Source organism: Pristis pectinata, chromosome 38, assembly GCF_009764475.1.
Source record: "Pristis pectinata isolate sPriPec2 chromosome 38, sPriPec2.1.pri, whole genome shotgun sequence".
Classification (NCBI taxonomy): domain Eukaryota; kingdom Metazoa; phylum Chordata; class Chondrichthyes; order Rhinopristiformes; family Pristidae; genus Pristis; species Pristis pectinata.
In genome coordinates, this window is record NC_067441.1 from 5,468,909 (window position 1) to 5,488,575 (window position 19,667).

At 43.3% G+C, this 19,667-nt stretch overlaps 1 protein-coding gene across 1 annotated transcript in view; it reads left to right on the top strand.

Annotated features, from left to right (window-relative positions):
• LOC127586924 (tyrosine-protein kinase Mer-like) overlaps positions 1 to 19,667 on the top strand; it is a 37,318-nt gene that overhangs the window by 14,995 nt on the left and 2,656 nt on the right. Inside the window, exons 6-14 of the mRNA XM_052044952.1 lie at positions 1,153 to 1,248; positions 2,763 to 2,901; positions 6,021 to 6,100; positions 7,173 to 7,268; positions 8,371 to 8,451; positions 12,151 to 12,243; positions 14,577 to 14,698; positions 16,650 to 16,759; positions 17,953 to 18,112. Coding sequence (XP_051900912.1) covers positions 1,153 to 1,248; positions 2,763 to 2,901; positions 6,021 to 6,100; positions 7,173 to 7,268; positions 8,371 to 8,451; positions 12,151 to 12,243; positions 14,577 to 14,698; positions 16,650 to 16,759; positions 17,953 to 18,112 — 977 coding nt within the window. The remainder of the gene's footprint in view (positions 1 to 1,152; positions 1,249 to 2,762; positions 2,902 to 6,020; positions 6,101 to 7,172; positions 7,269 to 8,370; positions 8,452 to 12,150; positions 12,244 to 14,576; positions 14,699 to 16,649; positions 16,760 to 17,952; positions 18,113 to 19,667) is intronic.

Here is a 19,667-nt window from a genome sequence, read left to right on the forward strand (position 1 = left end):
CCACATCCCAAAGACATATGGGTTGGACGGTTAATTCGCGGCTGAAAATTGCCCCCAACGTGTAGGAGAGTGGCAGAATCTGGGCGTTGATGGGAATGTGGGGAGAACGAAATGAGATCAGTGTAAATGGGTACTCAATGAATGGTGCAGACTCAGTGAGCCGAAGGGCCTGTTTCCATGCTGTATGAACCTTTGACTATGATATTGCATCAGTGATTGTGCTACAAAAGTATTTCATTTGGTGAAAAATGCTTTGGGATGTCCTGAAAGGTGCTACCCCTTCTTTACCTCTTTCTATAACTCATACCTCATACCATTATGTCAATGGAACAACATGTGTGGCACTGAGTACAAATAATAACTGATGACCATAGACAGATATTGAATTTGCCAATTTCAGGTAAACTACTCCCCTCTCTCCCTTTTCTCCCTCCTCCTGATCTGCCCAGTTCTTCCTACACTCATCCCAGCCCCCCCATCACCCTGTTTCTTTCCTCTCCTCCATCTGCCCATCACCCACACACTCCTTCCACTGGCCCCCCTCCCCCCACTGTTCCCATCTGCCCTCCCCACCTCCCTCACGGTTCCATGCTCTGCCTTCCTTTCCTATCAGATTCCATCATCTTCAGCCTTTTTTCATCTCCACCAATCGCCTCTCAGCCTCTGTCGCTATTTCCATTCTCCCCTTCTCCATCCGCCTGTCATCCCTCCTCACCTGGATCCACCTATCACTTCCCAGCTCTTGCTCCATGCCTTCCCTTCACCTTTTTATACTGGTTATCTCCCCTCTTTCAGTCCAGATGAAAGGTCTCAACCCGAAACGTCGACTGTCCATTCCCCTCCACAGATGCTGCCTGACCCACTGAGTTCCTCCAGTATTTTGTTTATTGGGACATATGTCTGCCTTATTGGGTCCTGGAGACACTTACGTCACCAAGAGCAGGTTTAGTATCTGCAGGACGACCACAATCTGTTATGCGACAATAGTCACTGCCCTTCAAAGCAATTTTCATTTTTTCTAAGAGGTCTTACTTTGGTTTGCTATAATGTGTACATTTAAATAATTTGTTCTGTCTCTCCTACAGCCTGTAAAATAGGATACTACAAGGACACAATGGGAGAAGCAGCCTGTGTGAAATGTCCTGCAAACAGTTTACTCAGATGTCGAGGCCTCAGTCTTCTGCCCCTGTCTGAGGGGGTTACACCAGGATGGGACGGACTCCCCTTCAGCTCCTTGCTTTGCCATTGGTAAGATATCCTTTCCCAGATGATTAGGTTGGACAGGTCTGAGTGTGTCATGCAAGAGGCATGTGCCTGAGGCACTTACTTGGGGCATAAATGTTGGAGTCTCATCACAAAATGGTTACAGTACAGGAGGAGGCTATTCAGCCCATCAAGTCCCTCTGGCTCTCTCTAAGAACAAGCCACCTAGCCCCACTCCCCACCATTCTCCACATTGTTCCGCAAAAATCTTTCCTTCCAGGTGCCTTTCCACCTGCCTTCTGAACATTACAACGGAATCCTCCTCCACTTCTACCTGAACATGTGCATTCCAGATTGTAACTGCTCTTTGTGTTAAAGTTTTTCCTCTTGTTACTGATCTTTTGATAATCACCTTCCATTTATTGTCCCTAGTTTTTGACCCCTCTGCCAATGGGAACAGTTTCTCTCTGTCAACTCTGCCTTTACCCTTCACATGCAGTTGAGGAGGCGAAGGCCTGTCTGTTTGTTAATGCATGTTATTGACAAGCTGTTCAAAGTCACTTAATTTTTTGACAGTCACCCAAGGGACTAAGCACTTTCCATCCTGGGCTCAAAGGACAGTGCTCTCAAATCCCACTCCAGAAGCTCCACTGTGAAGTCTGGGCAGTAAGGAGGGGAGGCCGCACAGCCTGAGGTGCCAGCTTCCAATCCGACCTCTCTGGTAGACACAGAAAACAAATCAACTGGAGAGGAGCAACAAGTAGTCCTCCTTATGTCCTCACTGGCACTTATCCTTCAATCAATGTTACTAAAATATATTTGGTCTCTGTATTTTGCTTTTTCTAAGTTCTGATTGGCCCATTTCTTACAGTAGCCACACCTCATTGGTCTTGGGGCAGTGAAAGATGCTATGGCAATGCAGATTACTATAATGTACTGTGCTGTGCTGCAAAAAGCTAATTTTCATGGCATTTATACCCTGTGTATGTATGTCCGATGACAATAGAACTTGAACTTGATCTTTTACTTTCCACCAAAGGGTATTGGGAGGGGATGATCTGGTGCTAGGAAGGATGTTGGTTGTCTTTGATGGTTTGAAGTTGTGCTGTGCAGTACTGCACTTTAATGTATCATTGTAAATGGCCATGTCCACCACTTTAACCATGGCACCAAGGCATCTATTTGAGAAGATTTAAAACCAATTTCCATTCATCTGTTTATACCTTCAGGAGTCATTGTCCAGCTGGAGAAAAAGGGTCCCAGCAACTGGCATCTACATGGTTGGGATCCCATGGGAGAGAACTACAATCTTACGGATAGGGTTCCCTACCCGAGTCAGAAGTAGCAGCTTGTTGCCAGCTATAGCATGGCGTGGGGAACAATAATGTTTTGGGTATTTATAAAGAAATAGAGTAAAAGCAAAACTGGCTCATCTTTGGGCCACAATCATCTCACCTCATTTGGCTCCAAACCAACATAGTCCCAATGCATAGTCAGTGAAGGTACTGATAAGCTACATTGTTGCTTCTTATTGATGGCTTTGTGTTGATGTTCCACAGAGACTGAGCATGGCTCTACCCCCACCAACATGCAAGAGGGCAAGGCTTGGATGGTGCTGGGAGTGATTGGAGGGATGCTGCTAGTAGGGGTAATTGTCCTTGGCCTGATCATCAGCTGGAGAATGAAAGTGACCGAGAAGTAAGCTTCAAAATCTGGAGTGGGATGAATTAACTGAAAGATAATGTGTGAAAGGCACAACCTCTAACACACGTCACTCACTGTAACTTTAAAATACTCCTACACCCCTTACTTTAACTCTGACATACCCCACGTCCTTCATGGTAATGGTCTGATTAAAGCTCACATTCTTCACAATAAAAGCTCGCTCTGCCCCACATCCCTCAAAGTGACAGAGTCCTGATGCAGGGTTTTGACCCAAAATGTTGACAATTCCTTTCCGTCCACAGATGCTGCTTGACCCGCTGAGTTCCTCCAACAGATTGTCTGTTGCCCCTCAAAGTGACACTGGTAAATCCCAAACACCTCACTCTGACGTATCACTTCACGTAAACCCCAAAATATCCCACACACTCACTATAGCACTTTAATGTACCCCATGCTCCTTAAAATGACTCTCCGTTATACCCCACACCTCTCACTGTAATAGTCTGATGTACCCCACACTCCTCTCTCTGGCATTCTGATGTAATATAAACCCCAACCCTAACATCCTGATATACACCACATCCCTTGCTGTAACACTTCTATATCCCATGTTTTGAGTCATAAAGAAAGAGTTGAGACAGTCTGATCTTTTGTTGACACAGGGATAGAGAAAGAGATGGGAAATGAAGTTGAGGACATACGGTTACAAAGGGATATAGATAAATTTAGTACATAAGGAGAGATCAACTATTAAGAGTATAATGTGGGAAACTATTCATGAAGAGTTTCAAAGCTCTGAAATGTAGAGGGATCTGGGTGTCCCAGTGCATACTCCATATAAGGCTAGTATGCAGGTACAGCAAGTGAACCAAAGCTAACAGAATGTTACTGTTTCTTGAGGACAGAATGGGATGCAAAAGAAGGAAAATCGTGCTTCAGTCATATCAGACACTGATGAGACCTCATCGGGAGTACTGTGTAAAGTGTTAAAGAAGGATATAATTGCATTGGATGCAGTTCAGAGGTTTTCTAGATTAATACCCGAATTGTGTGGGTTGTTCTATGAAAGAAGACTGGACAGCCTAGGTTTATATCCATTGGCATTTAGAAGGGAGAGGACTTGACTGAAGCATATAAGATCCTGAGGGGTCTTGACAGGGTGGATGTGGAGAGAATGCTTTCTCTTGTGGGGGAATCTGGAACTAGAAGACACAATCTAAAACTAAGTGGTCATTTAAGATGGAGATGAGGCCATATTTTTCCCCTCTGGGATGAGTCTTTAGATCTCTCTTCCTCAAAAGGACATGGAAGTAGAGCCTTTGAATATTTTTAAGGTGGAGGGAGTTTGATGATTGATGAGCAAGGTGGTGAAAGGTTACTTGGGAGTTGAGGTTACAATCAGATCAACCATGATTTTATTGAATGGTAGTGTCGGGTTGAGGGTCTGAGTGTTCCAGCCCTGCTCTTAATTGTATGTTGATCAGATGTTGGAAAGTGGATCAGTTATTGAGCCTGGACGTGGGTGTAACTGAGTCTCTAATTTAAACATCCCTTGCTATTTTTATAAAGTATACTACTTTAGTTTTAAATCATTGTGGAAGTCATGGGGCAGTTTGAGAAGCCGGGTTGTTTTGTAGATTGGAATTTGTCTGCAGTGGCAGCTGAGCAGATGGTGATTACACAGCTGAGCTACTATTGCATCATAACTGGGAGAAGGGTGTCTCTAACAGTGTGACATGTTTCCATTACCACTAATAGAAGACTGTCATTAATAAACCTAATGGGGAATTCAGGAAAGCCTCCTCTGCCCAGAATATGAAACTCCTTCCCAGAGGAAGTGGTATGGCAAATTGTCAATTCAAATCAAGATTTTCAACATTTTAATAACCCACTCAATCCAGAGCCACCTTTCTCCTGTGGATTAAAATTCCAATCTTGCCCCCTCATCATGTGGCATAGATAATTGGTATGAGAGGATGAGTTAACTGAAGATAACATGTGAGAGGCACAAAGTCCAACACGTCACTCGCTATAATTTTGATATATGCATAAACCCTTACTTTAACTCTGACACACCTCACATCCCTCATGGTAACAGTCTGATTATAGCTTCACATCCCTCAGACTCAAAACTTGCTCTGCCCCACACCCCTCAAACACAGTAGTATATAAATCAAGAAACTCAAATGTATGTCAAGAACATGACAGCTGGCAGAACTCAGGAAAAGGGTAAATAAATGAACATGCAAAATAGGAGCAGGCCATTTGGCCCCTCAAAACCGGTCTGTCATTCAATAAGATTGTGGCTTTTCTGGCTGATTCCAATATAGTTCAAAAATCTATCTCAGCCTTGAATATATTCAGTAACTGAGTATCCACACCTCTCTGGGATAGAAGATTCCAAAGATTCACAGTTCTCTGAAATTTTCCTCACCTGTGCCTTAAATGACCAACACTTTGTTCTGAAACTATGTCTCCTAACACTAGATATCCGCACTAGGGAAGACATCCTCTCAGTGTCCACCCTGTCGTTCCCTCAGTATCTTATGTTTCAGTTAGATCACCTCTCATGCTTCAAGTCTCCAACATAGGACCAATCTGCTCAACTGTTTGCCATAAGGCAGACCATTCATCCGATGAATCATTTTACTGAAGTACCTCCAACGCAAGTATTATGCAGGGATATACTTGCGTTGGAGGTACTTCAGTAAAATGACCAGAACTGTACAGAGTACTCCAGATGTGGTCTCACCAACACTCTGTACAGTTCTAGCAAGACTACCTTACTTTCATACTCCATCTTCCTCGCAATAAAGACCAACAGCCCACTGCCCTCCTAATTATTTGCTCTACCTGCAGGCTAACTTTGTTTCATATGCATGGACACCAGTCCCTTTGTACAGCAGCATTCTGAAGGCTCTTTCTCTTAATCAATATTCTGGATTTCCATTCTCTCTAACGAAGTGGATAACCTCACATCTCCTTGCATTATATCTTCAAATTATTTACTCACTTACCTGTATCCCTTTGTGTCGTCTTTGTAACTTGTTTCCCAACTATTTTGGTACAGTCTGCAAATCTGGCTATAATACTCTTCTCAGAGGTCAGATTTTACTTTGAAAAGACAATTCAATAAGTTGTTCTTTTTCCAGGCATAAAACAGGGAACAGATTGCAGCGGGTTCCACTCAATTCAGCAAGAACCTATAGGAAGAAAAATAAAAATCTCCAATGTAAGTATCCTGACTTGCTGTCTGATTTTCCCCCGTCAGCAGATATTTGACAGGTGTTTCAATTTTCTTTTCAGTCACTCTCATTTTTTCTGCCTGTTACTCTTGTCTTTCTCTATCACTCTCCCTTATTCCCCTTTTCCTATATCATTCCTAAGTGTTCTTGTGCAAGAAACGCAAAAAGTTAACAGATAGGTGCAGCAAGTGGTTAGAAGGCAAATGAAATATTGGCCTTTATTGCAAGAGGGATGGAGTTTAGAAGTAGCTAAGTGTCATTATGATCGTGCGAGGTATACAGCTCTGGGCCCCTTATTTAAGAAAGGACATACCAACATTGGAGCAAGTCCAGTAGAGGTTCACTGGGCTAATTCCTGGGATGGGAGAGTTATCCTATTATAAACAGCTAAAAAAAAACTAGATGCATTTTTAGAAGTTTAGAAGAATGGGGGCTGATCTTATTGAAACATATAAGAGGGCATGACAAGGTAGATGCTGAGATGAAGACACAAGGCACTGCTGATGCTGGAATCTGGAGCAACACACAAGATGCTGGAGGAACTCAGGGGTCAGGCAGCATCTATGGAGGGAATGTCCATTTCCCTCCATAGATGCTGCGTGACCCTCTGAGTTGCTCCAGCATTGTAGATGTTGAGAAGTTTCCACTAATGGGAGAGTCTCGAAAGAGGGGACATAATTTACAAGATAAGTGGTTAGTCATTTGAAACTGAGGCGTGCAGGAATTTCTTCTTACAGAGAGTGGTGAATGTCTGGCATTCTCTACCCTGAATGCTTGTACAGGCAAGAATACTGAAAGAAAATATGTTTTTGAAAGATTGGGGAACTGAGGGTTATATGGAACTGAGGACCGAGGAACTGAGGTCCAGGGCGGATCAACCATGATCATATTGAATGGCGGGTCAGGTCTGAAGGACCAAGTGATGTACTCCTGCTCCTTTATCTTGTGTTCTTGCATTTCTTCCTTCCTTCTCTCTCACTTCCTTGTGTGCTGCTCCTACTTCCTCCCCAGCAAGCTCATTGCTCAATACTCTCTGACTGGACCTTGCTCTATTTCCAGTGCAGCACTTAGGAATCAGCAATTCTCTGAGACTCAACCTGGAGAAGGTGATGGTGGATCACCGTTCCCTGGCGCTGGCCCAGCTCCTTGGTGCAGGTAGGCAAGGAGAGGTGTGAATTTATGTTGTGCAGTCCACAACCTGGGGATATCCCAACCTGCTTTAAGCCAATGATGATTTTGAAATATAGAGCTTGTTGTAATTTGAAATCTTATCACAGCAAGATCCCACAAAAAGCAACAAGAAAATTATTAGATTAACTGTCTTGGTGACATTGGTTGAAAAGATAAATATCGGTGTCAGGACATTAGGTGGATCTCCTGTGCTCTTCCTTGATATAGTGCCTGACGAATTGTTTACATCCAAATGAGGGAATAGATGAATCTTGGCTTAGTCACTAGGAAGGCAGAACCCCATCAGTACTGCACTGGGAGTGTCCACATGAATGACACACCAAAACCTCTGGAGTCAGGTTTGATCCCAGCTCCTTCTGGCGCAGAGACCCATTGAGACACAGCTAAAGATCATGTGTTCATACTGTGCTCATATTACCATGATTATGCCATGGTCACAAGCAAAGTGCCTTTGACCTTAAACATCAACTCTGTTTCTCCTTCCACAGATGCAGCTTGACCTCTTGAGAGTTTGCAGCATTTTCTGTTCTTATTTCAATAAATCTGGGCAATAACTCACAAGACAGCTGTCCATGAAGTCTTAGTTGACTTCTCAATACCTTCATTCTTGTGGAGGGTTTACCTGTGATTCTCTCATTCATTCTATCTCTTGTTTTTTTTATTCTCCTCTTTCCCTGATGGCACCGACAGCTGTCTGGTTACAGTACACCAGGCATTGGCATTCTTGCAGGAGGTCTCCATCCGAACCACCATCTGGTTGTTGGGGTTGCCAGAGTCCAGCTTCCATCCCTACTGCTGGTGCCTCTCCTGGTGCAGGGCACTGGCAAACAGGAGTTCCAAATCTCTCCAACATCTGTCTTTCCGACTCACTATCCCAGGGACTTTGCAATTGGCCATACCATCCTTCTTGAGGGGGCATATGGTGTGACACCATGCCAGGCAATGCAATTGGTGGAGACTTAAAAATTTTTACTTGAGTGCAGTGAGAGAAGTAAAAGTAATATTAATTTGTTAGTCCCGTGTTTAATGGGCAGACATCTGTTAACCTCTTAATCCTGACATTTAGGGGAGTTTGGCTCCGTGTACCAGGGAACGCTCATACAAACCAATGGCTTGAACTTAAACGTTGCAGTGAAGACGATGAAACGTAAGTTCCAGCTCTGTGGAGTCAAATCTTAATGAACAAGACTGTGACTGATGCAACAGGATGGAAACTATTTTTAAAAATGGCATTAAAATGTCCAAACATTTAGTCCTTTATTGGTCCTTTAAAGTCATAGAAAATTTAGAACACATCCAAGAAAGTTATCTGATCTAATCATGCCTTCTAGTGCTTACATAGAACAGTACAGCACAGGAACAGGCCCTTCGGCCCATGACGTCTGCACAGAACATGACGGCGAATTAAACTAAATCTCTTCTGCCTGTACATGATCCATATCCCTCCATTCCCTGCATATTCATGTGTTTATCTAACAGCCTCATAAACACCACTATTGTATCACCAACACCCCTGGCAGCCCGTTCTAGGTACCCACCACTCTCAGTGTAAAAACTTGCCCCACACATCTCCTTTAAACTTTCCCCCTCTCACCTTAAATGCATGTCGTCATATACTAGAGGACATTTCTACACTGGGAAAAAGATTTTGACTGTCTACCCTATCTAAGCCTCTCTTAATCTTATAAACTTCTATCAGATCTCCCCTCAGTTTCCGACGCTCCAGAGAAAGCAACCCTAGTTTGTTCGACCTCTCCAGCCATACTGGAGATGAGGAGGAATTTCTTCTGCCAGAGGGTGATGAATCTGTGGAATTCATTGAGTGTATTTAATGCAGTGATTGAAAGGTTCTTGATTGGTAAAGGGTTAAGGGTTACAGGGAGAAGGCGGGAGATTGGGGTTGAAAAATAAAGCAGCTATGATTGAATGGTGGAGCAGATTCGATGGGTCGAATGGCCTAATTCTGCTCCTATATCTTATGATCTTATTGCTCATATGCTCTAATCCAGGCAGCATCCTGGCAAACCTCTTCTGCACTCTTCCCTGCAGGTCATGGCTCAAGTACACCTCCAAGCACATTGTTAAATATGATGAGGATTTCTGCCTTCACCACCCTTTGAGGCAGAGCATTCCAAACTTTAGCATCCTATGGGTGAAAGATTGTTTCTGCATCTCCCTTCTAATCCTTCTACCAATTCATTTAAATTTACAATCCCTGGTTTTTGACCTCTCTGCCAAGGGAACTTGCCCCTTCCTATTTATAATAAAACTCCAATAATTTACTATCATTTGGAAATTCCAAGGGTTTGGATTCTGGTTCACCAGGTCATATTTGCCATGTTCCCTGTCCACTCAGTGCGTCCCCAATTCCCATGCTGCTTTTAAGCTTAGTGGGTTCACTGGGAAATGTTTAAAAAAAGGTGAATTAAAAACGTATTGGGGTATTAATACTGAATAACATCCAACAGTCGAGAAATTCTGCTAATCCGGCACTATCAAAGTCTCGAGTGTACCGGATTGTCTGAGTCTTACTGTACTCTATCTAGGTTCTTCATAGTTTTACACACCTCATTCAAGTCTCCCCTTAGCTGCTTCTGTTCCAAATAAAAACTCTTCCAGTTCAATCTTTCCTCACAGCTAAATTTTTTCTTTCCCAGCAATTTCCTTGTAAGTCTCCTCTGCACTCCCTCCAGTGAAATCGCATTTTTCTGGTAATGTGGTGACCAGAACTGTGTATAATACTCATGTTGTGGCCTAGTAATTGTTGGACACAGTTCTTACATAACCTTCCCACCATTCCATTCTATTCCTTGGCTAAAAAAGGAAAGAATCCCATATACATTTTAACCACTTATCTACCTGTGCTGCTACCTTCAAAGATCTATGGACATATACTTCAAGGTCCCTCTGAGCTTCCACACCTCTCTGTATCCTCCCAATTATTTAACATTCCCTTCCCTTGTGGCACCTGCCCAAATGCATTACCTCACACTTCTCTGGATTAAGTTCCATTTGACATTTTTTTGCCTACATCCTCCTGCAGTCCAAAGCTTTCCTTCTCACTGACACCACACAGACTATTTTTGAATTGCCTGAAAATTTCATTACATCATTACATTCAACTCAGTAGCATGATCCCACATTGTAATATGTTGGTTACAGCATGAGAAAAGGCCATTCAGCCTGTTGAGACTGTACCAGCTCTATGTGGGAGTAACTCCCCCCACCTTCACCCTACAGCACTATAAATTCTCTCTTCTCATATACTGATTTCACTTCCTTTTAAATGCCACAATTGCCTCCATTCACCCCTGCCCCCCTCTCCACCCCCACCAAAACTGCATTTTGGACCCTAACTACTACTTGTGCAAAACAGTTTCTCCTCATTTCACTTTTGGTTCTCTGTTGGTCTGGTTCTTGACCCATCCACCAATCACAATTGTTTCCCTCTATCTACACCGTCTGTGCGCTTCATGACTTTAAATACCTTGAGCAGATCCCCTCGCAAACTCCTTTGAACCATGGAGAACAAGCCAGTTTCTCCAGTCCATCCACAGAACTGAAGTCCCCTTTCCCTGGAATTATGTTGGTAAATCTCTTCTGCACCCTGACACAATTTTCCAGATGTGGCCAAACCAATTTTCCATAAAGATTCATCATGTTCTGCATGCACATTACCTGTGTTTTTATTCATGAAGCCCAGACTCTTAAGTGCTTTTTAGCCTCTTTCTCAATCTACCCCTCCAATTTTATGCACAAATACCCTCTGTTCTTGTACACCTTTTACACATATTATTATATCTCATATTTCCCTAGGACAGGGAAATAGGCCATTCAGCTCATTGAATCAATGCTGGCTCACAGAGGAATCCTATCAATTCCATTCCCACACTTATTTTCCTATAATCTATTTTCTCACACATACGCCTCAGCACCCCTCTCATTCTCCCAACTGCCTATGCTCAGGGTAATTTACATTCAAGAAGCAACTTGACAACCAAGAAGCAACTATGACTTTGGGATGTGGGAGAAAACCCGTTATAGGAAGAATATCCAGATTCGGTACAGACAGCACCGGAGGTCAGAATTGATCACAAACAGCTGGAGCTCTAAGACAGCTGCACTTCGGCATCACTACGTTGTCCACTAGAATTGTGTCTTCTAGTTTATATTGTCTTTTCTCATTCTTGGACTGAAATGTAAACCTTTACAGTTCTCAGCATTAAATTTCATCTATCCATACATATCTCAAGACTGCTTATATTTCCCTAAAGTTTATCACTTTCCTCCTCACAGTTAACAATGACCCCATTAAAATTCTGTACAGTGGGAGTAAATGGGAAGCGATTGGGACTGTGTCCAGTGGAACTGAATAGGAAAGGGTTAGATCCATTAAGATTGTGTACAGTGGAAGTGAATGGGAAGATGTGGGCCCATTGGGATTGCATTCTAAAAATTAATGGGATGAGGTTGTATCCAATGGAACCGGATATGGAGGAAGTGAATGCGAAGAGGCTGGGTCCATTCTGATTGTGCAGAGTGGGTGTGAATGGGAAGAAATGTTCTCTATTGGGATGTATTGTATAAGAAGCCTGGTGAATCTGACACATTGTGAATGGTTTTGATGATCACTTTGGGATGATGCTAAGAATATCATTCAATAGTGTTGAATCACTTTTGGTGATACTCCTTCCCAACTGAGCCTGTGTGACCTGTGATCACTTGTTCTAAAATTTTGATAATGCAGGTGTCCATCACTAACTCAGGACACCAAAACGGCAGAGTGAATGCATTACTCTATGTCTGTTGTGACATTTCACAAATTTGAAACCTCATTATCTTCCAGAGGGGCTTTATTCAGAGAAAGAACTGGAGTTATTCCTGAGGGAAGCAGAGTTGATGCAAGCCTTTGACCATCCAAATGTCCTTAAGCTTATAGGTATGAAATATATTTCCTTGATTCTGTGTGCATTCATTTGCAAAGCTTGCATAAAATCTTGCATTATGGGTGACCAAGAACAACTAGGGAGGGGCTAAAATAAGAAACAGAGCCCTGTTAATCAGCGACCTGCCATAGGTGGGAGGTAAGCCAGAGATGCCTCATGCACCATTTAGTACATCTGCTTCAACACATAGGATAAACTATACAAACTGCTTTGCTTATCATTCTTGTGTGAAAGATACTTATCTACCTTCACAATTCGCCTGATATCGGTGACACTGGTAACAATGGTGTTTTATTGGCCATCTATTTTGAGTTTGACAAGGTTGTGAAGAGTATTGTAGTCCCTGTGGTGGAGGTAGGCCAGGGAATTCCAGAATTTTAACGTAATGATAAAGGAATGGGCAACATGATGGAGGTGAATTTAGCATGTTCCCATGCATCTGTTGCCCTTGTCCTTAGTGATGGCCCAGTTTTGAGAGGTCCTGACAAAGTAGCCTTCTGTGGGCAACAACCTCTCGATTCATTAGTAACAATACATTGCTCGCAAACCATTAAGGACCTCTTAACCAACAGAATCCTCCTAATTCTACTGAAGAGTCAAACCGTGTAAGTGGTACATAGAATCATAGAATCATAGAACCATACAGCACAAAACAGGCCCTTCGGCCCACCATGTTGTGCCATCCATCAAACCACCCTCACACTATCTAAACCTTTCCTCCCACATATCCCTCTATCTCACATTCCTCCATGTGCCTATCCAACAAACTCTTGAACCTGTCCAATGTATCTGCATCCACCACCACCCCAGGCAGTGCATTCCATGTACCAACCACTGTCTGGGTGAAAAACCTCCCCTTGACATCTCCCCTGAACCTCCCACCCATAACCTTAAAGCCATGTCCTCTCGTCTTGAGCATTGGTGCCCTGGGAAGGAGGCGCTGGCTGTCTACTCTCTCTATTCCTCTCGATATTTTATATACCTCTATCATGTCTCCTCTCATCCTCCTCCTTTCCAGTGAATAAAGCCCTAGCACCTTATAATGAGGTTCATGCTGCAACAACATTCCAGTGATGAGCATTAGAAAAGAACAAGGCCCACAAGATAGCCAGCACTAAGGTTAGATGAAGTAACACCAACTATTACCTTTGCAAGCTTGTTGTTTGAAGGAAAGGAGTTGAGTGAATTGAGATGTTCAGATGGAATGCATGTGAAAAATCTTTTGAATTTACAGCCCAGAAACAGGCCATTTGGCCTTTTGCTCTGCTCAACCAAAGTATCTCCTACTCTTTTTCATTTCACCTTATCACCATTTCCTCCTGTTCTTTTCTCCTCTTATGTTCACCCAGCTTCTACTTAAATACTACTAAGTATGTCAACCAATCCCTATGGGAGCAAAATCTAAATGGACAGGGCAATGTCAAATGGACTTTAATCCTAATAAGTGTGAGATGGTGCATTTTGGGAGGGCAAATAAGTCTAGGTCAAACACATTGAATGATTGGGCCCTAAGAACTACTGAGGTTGGATCCATTGGGATGTACAATTCCAAGGATCTCTGAAGGTGACCACATTGGTAGATAAGATAGTGAAGAAGGTAGGATAATTGTCTTCATTAGCCAGGGGACAGAATAAAAGAGCAAAGAGATTATGGTACAACTTTATAAAACATTGGTTAGGCCAAAGCTGGAGTACTGTGTACAGTTCTTATCACCACACCATGGGAAAGATGTGCTTGCACTGGAAAGGACATAAGGGAGGTTCTCCAGGATGGAATGTTTTACCTATGAAGAGAGACTCACAACTGGGGTTGGTTTTCCTTTAAGCAGAGGAGGCTGTGGGGATCCTGAATGAGGTATATAAAATCACGAGGGGCCTAGACAGGGTATATAGTATTAGAGAAACAAAAGACTGCAGATGCTGGAACCTAGGTGAAAAACATGGTGATGAAAAATTTTCCCCTTAAACCTTATTACCTTAAACCTATGCCCTCTTGTTTTAGACACCTCTGATAAGGGGAAACTAAGGTAAGGGGTTGGAGGCTGAGAGGAGATCTGAGCAAGATTTTTTTTCAGCCAGAGGGTAGCTGGAATCTGGAACACACTGCCTGAGAGGTAGTGGAGGCAGAGACTCTTTATGAATGCTGGAGCAACAAACAATCTGCTGGAAGAACTCAGTGGGTCTAGCAGCATCGTGCGAGGAAAGGAATTGTCAACATTTCAGGTTGAAACTCTGCATCAGGACTCCTCTCTATGAATGCTTGCTGATTTGAGGTTGATGTTGCCATTTGGAGATAGACTAGTAATTTTTGCTGTTATTTTCGTAGGGGTATCGATCAAGCATTGCTCTGAGGAACAGGTTCCAATTCCAATGGTCATCCTTCCCTTCATGCCACATGGAGACCTCCGCAGCTACCTCCATAATGCAAGGCACACAAGAAATACTGTGGTAACCAGATCTAAATTGTACTGAACCTCTGAAACTCAGGGCATAGCTGGGGGCCACTGGTAGTCCCTCCACATGAAGTGCTCCAAACCTGAGCACTTTTCGCGCAGCTCTGGGACACTCTTGTCTCACTTTTACCATCTCCATTAGAAGGTGACAAAGCCATACAATGAGAAGGGTTATCCAATTTCCATGTCCCTTTTGCAACAGACTATTTTGCCCGTAGCTTCTTACCATACACCAGTGCAGAACTCTCCAGACTCAATGACAATAAACTGCTTTAAAATAGATTCGTTAGTATCCCAGGGCCCTTCACGGGAACAGTTATGAAACAAAATTCAGCACCAAGCCACATAAGATTATGAATCAGTTTGGCCAAGGAGATAGGTTAAAGGAGCATCTTAAAGAAGGAAGGGAAAAACTGTCCATTGGCTGGAGTGTGACAACTCACAGAGGATCAAACGGCAACAAACATTCTGCTGGAGGAACTCAGCAGGTCAAGCAGCATCTGTGGGAGGAAAGGAATTGTCGACCCTGCATCAGGACTGAGAGTGAAGAGGCGAGATGGCCAGTATTAAAGAGGAGAAGGGGAGTGGTGAGGAAGGAGTCTGAGATGATTGGTTGTCTGAAGAGAGGTGTAAGATGACAGGTAGGGAAGGGGAGTAGGGGTGAAGTTGGGAAACAGTCGCAGATGAATGATAGATGGAGGCAGACAGAGAGAGAGGAAAGACCTCACAAAGGAGGATGTTGGGTGGTTATTGGTGGCTAATCATCACAGTCTCAGAACATTATTGCAGGAGCCCCTCAGGCAGTCTGCTTGTCTAACTGCTTCATCAATACCTTTCTTCCACCATAAGATCATAAGTGGGGATGTTCATTGACTCCAAGATGTTCAATTCCATTCACAATGGCTTGGACAATGGATCAGCCCGTGCCTGCATGCAGCAAGCCCCAAACAAGATACAGTCATGGGCTAATAAGTGATAAATATTCGCATGACATAAATGCCGGTCAATGACCATCTCCAACACAAGACAGTCTAACCACCTGTCCTTGACATTCAATGGCATTACCATTGATGAGATGCCCACCATCAGCACCCTGGGGGAGGTCATCATTGATCAGAAAATTAACTGGACCCCCAGCCATGCAAATGTAGTGGCAAGAATAGATCAGAGAATTGGCATTGTGATGAGTAACCCAACTCCTGATTCCCCAAACCCTTTCTGCCAGCTACAAACCAAAAGTCAGGAATGTGATGGAATATTGTTCACTTGCCTAGATGAATGAAGTTACCAATCAGGACAAAGCATCTGAAAATCTGACGGAGGGTCTTCTACCTTTGTTCTCTTTCCACAGATGCTGCCTGACTTACTGAGTCTTCCAAAATTTTCCGTTTTTAGGGCAAAGTAGCTCATTCCCCCGTCCTTCATATTCATTCCCTCCACTTCCAGCCATTGATTCTACAGTGTCTATAACCTTCAAAACACACCAAAACAACTCACAAAGATTTCTACAGCAGCATTTACAAAACCCCCAACCTCTTTCACCCGAAGAACAAGCGCAGTGGGCATATGGAAGCATCACCAACTTTAAATTCCCATCCAACTCACACACAGTCCTGATTTGGAAATAGCTGCTTTTTTTTGCTGAGTCTAAATTCTGAAATTCTTTACCTATCAACACTTGTGAAAGGACCTTTAAGGTACAAGTTGGCAGGTTTTAAGAAGTTGGGTCACCAACACCTTTTCAGGAGAATTAGAGATGGGTGTTATAGTACTCAGTTGGCAGGGACGTGTCAGTCTGGACTGGGACTTGATCCCGCAACCTTCTGACAAACATGAAAGATAATGCCCTCCACAGAGCTACATCTGACATTAAATAATGTGTTGGCTGACCAGTAACTGGAAGAGTTATACCCGTGATAAGGTCATACCTTTTTCTCTCTTACTAGCATTTACCAGTGCAGATTCTCCTGAAGTTCATGGTGGACATTGCCTCTGGGATGGAGTATCTGAGTAATCAAGGCTTCCTACACAGAGACCTGGCAGCTCGGAACTGTATGTGAGTAGAAGTTGGGTGGGAAGAAGTAAAGTGTAGAGGAGGCTTGATTTCCTTGCCACGTGGCCATCAGCTATTGTTCAGGGTTGAGCTAAGTGACACATATCTGGTTTATAGTAAATGCAACAGAGTGGTCAAACACTTGGAGAAGGGGTAAAGAAACTCAATGGATCCTGCTCCCACTGCTACACAGTGACTTCCGTTGGAAAGTGTCTGAATATGGATGCTGACTGAGCATATGATCAGGGTAACACGTTACAGATCGAAGCTCCCTTTATTTAATTAATTTAAATTTACACTGTCCCGTTACACACCCCCAGAGCAGGTATAGCATAGGTTAGACAGAGAGTAAAACTCCTCCTACACTGTTCATTCAAATATTCCCTGGTCAGGTATAGCACATTAGATACAAAATAAAGCTTCACCTGTACTGGAGCAAAAAAAAACAACTGCTGGAGGAACTCAGCGGGTCAGGCAGCATCTGCGGAGGGAAATGGACAGTCAACGTTTCGGGTCAAGGCCCTTCATCTGGACTGGATGAAACATTTACTGTCCATTTCCCTCCACAGATGCTGCCTGATCTGCTGAGTTCCTTCAGCAGTTTGTTTTTTGCTCCAGATTGCAGCATCTGTAGTCTCTTGTGTCTCTATCTGTACTGTCCTGTCACACATTCCCAGGGCAGGTACAGCACAGGTCAGATACAGAGTAATGCTCCCTCTACACTGTCCTTTCAAATACTCCCAATAGAATATTAGGTACAGAGTTAAGCTCCCTCAATACTGTTCCAGCAAACATTCTGACACCAGGAACAGCAGATTAGATAGAGTAAGATCCCTCTACATTCCCATCACACACACCCAGGACAGAGGTTCAGTACAGAATAGACAGGTGGAACGGCAGCTTTAGACAGGCATCTTCTGTACCTCCTTCCACTTTTCCGCACAAACCATTCTGTGTGTATACCAAGTTGCCACTTCACTGCTGAACTTGGTCCATGAGTTGACTAGGTTTGTACTGAGTAGGATCTGCATTGCGACTGAAACAAGCTTGTTTGACTGTCATACTGAAAGTGATGACTCTCCACGCCCCATCACAGTGGATAGAATTGGATGAATGCATTATGCCTTAATACACTAATAGACTCTTCTCTCTAATATCCATTCCACAATGCTCCCATCCCCACCCACCCCCTCCAGGTTGTGTGATAGCATGCAGGTTTGTGTTGCTGATTTTGGTTTGTCTAAAAACATCTACACCAGCAATTACTATCGTCAGACAGCAGTTTCAAAGATGCCAGTGAAATGGATGGCAATTGAGAGCATGGCAGAGATGATCTTCTCAACTAAAAGCGATGTGGTAAGCTGAACTTTAATACACTTAGCAGGGTTGGAGGGTAATTAGTATTCCCCTTTTTCTCATTGTTGGCTCTAGCTGCTTCAGCGTTGAAACAACTTTTGTTAAGTTGTGGCAGGAATTCACAACTACAGCACCAATTCACCTCTGGCAGGCATAAGCAGGTCAAGTTTGGTCCTTCTGAGAAAGGATTTATTAGTATTGGAGGCAGTCAAGAAGAGAAATACGGGGCTAACTCCTCGGATGACAGGGTTATCCTATCATGAACAGTTAAAAAGGTTAGATCTGTATTCTTTGGAGTTTAGCAGATTGAAGGTTAATCTTACTGAAACATTTAAGATCTTGAGGAACCATGATAGACCAGATGTTAAGGTGGGAGAGTCTTGAACAAGGGTCTATTACAACTAAGCAAGTGGTCATTTAAAACAGGTGCATAGGAATTTCTTCTCACAGAAGGTGGTCAATCCCTGGAATTCTCTAGCTCAGCGGGCTGAAGGGGCTAAATCACTGGAGGTATTTAAATGGGAGCTAGATACACTTGTGAAAGTTCAAGGAATTGAGGACTATGGGGAATGCACAGCAGAGGGGTTGACAGGGGTAGAGCAGCAATTATCATATGGAATGGTAGGGCAAGCTTAAGAGGCTGAGTGGCCTATTCCTATTCCCATTTTCTTGTGTTCTTATGCTCACAGCGGTAGGGAAAACTCAGCAAGAGTCTTCAGCATGAGTCCAGTGAGTGCTGGTTAGTGAAAGGAGTCACAGATTAACCAAAATCCTGTCCCCTTCTCAAACAATTGCCCTGTCACCAGCGGCTATATATATTGGCCTTCATTACTTGGGGATTGAAGGAAGTAGATATATTTTTGAAAGATCAGGTATGTGGAACTGACACAGAAGTTGGGACTTGGGGCAGATCAGCCATGATCATATAAGATGGCAGGGGCCATTGTCTCGAGGGGCTGAAAGCCCTGTTTCTGCTCCTATTTTCTTTGGTTCTTATTTGACATCATAGTTTCAAGTGGAGGTCACTGGAAGTTTTGCAAGGGACTAATCAACTCTAAACTTTGCAGGGTACAAACCAACCACCTCCAATGATATGTATGTCTCCATACCATATCGAGTAGTGGTTTTGCCTACCATGATATTAGGGAATGGATTGGGTGCCAGCCTCTAATCTTTTTACAGATCTTGACTAGCATACAGAGACATCAGAAGGTAGTAACAACTTGGATTTATCCATTCCTTGCATATAGTGAAATATCCTAAGACCCCTCATAGTGAGAAAATTCATATATAAACTGACACTAAAAGCTACATAAGGAGATATTTGATTGGTAACCAAATGGTTGGTCAAAAAGTAGGATTTAAGAATGTTTTAAGGGGAGAGAGTAAGGAGAGGCTTAAGAAGAAAATCCAGAGCTTTGTGTCCAGGCAGCTGAAGGCACCACAACCAATCATGCGACAAAGGAAGTTGTGATATAAAGTAGTCATAATTAGAAGAACAAAGAGCTTTCAGAAGTTTGCTTGGCTGGATGATGACATGGAGATAGGGAGGGTC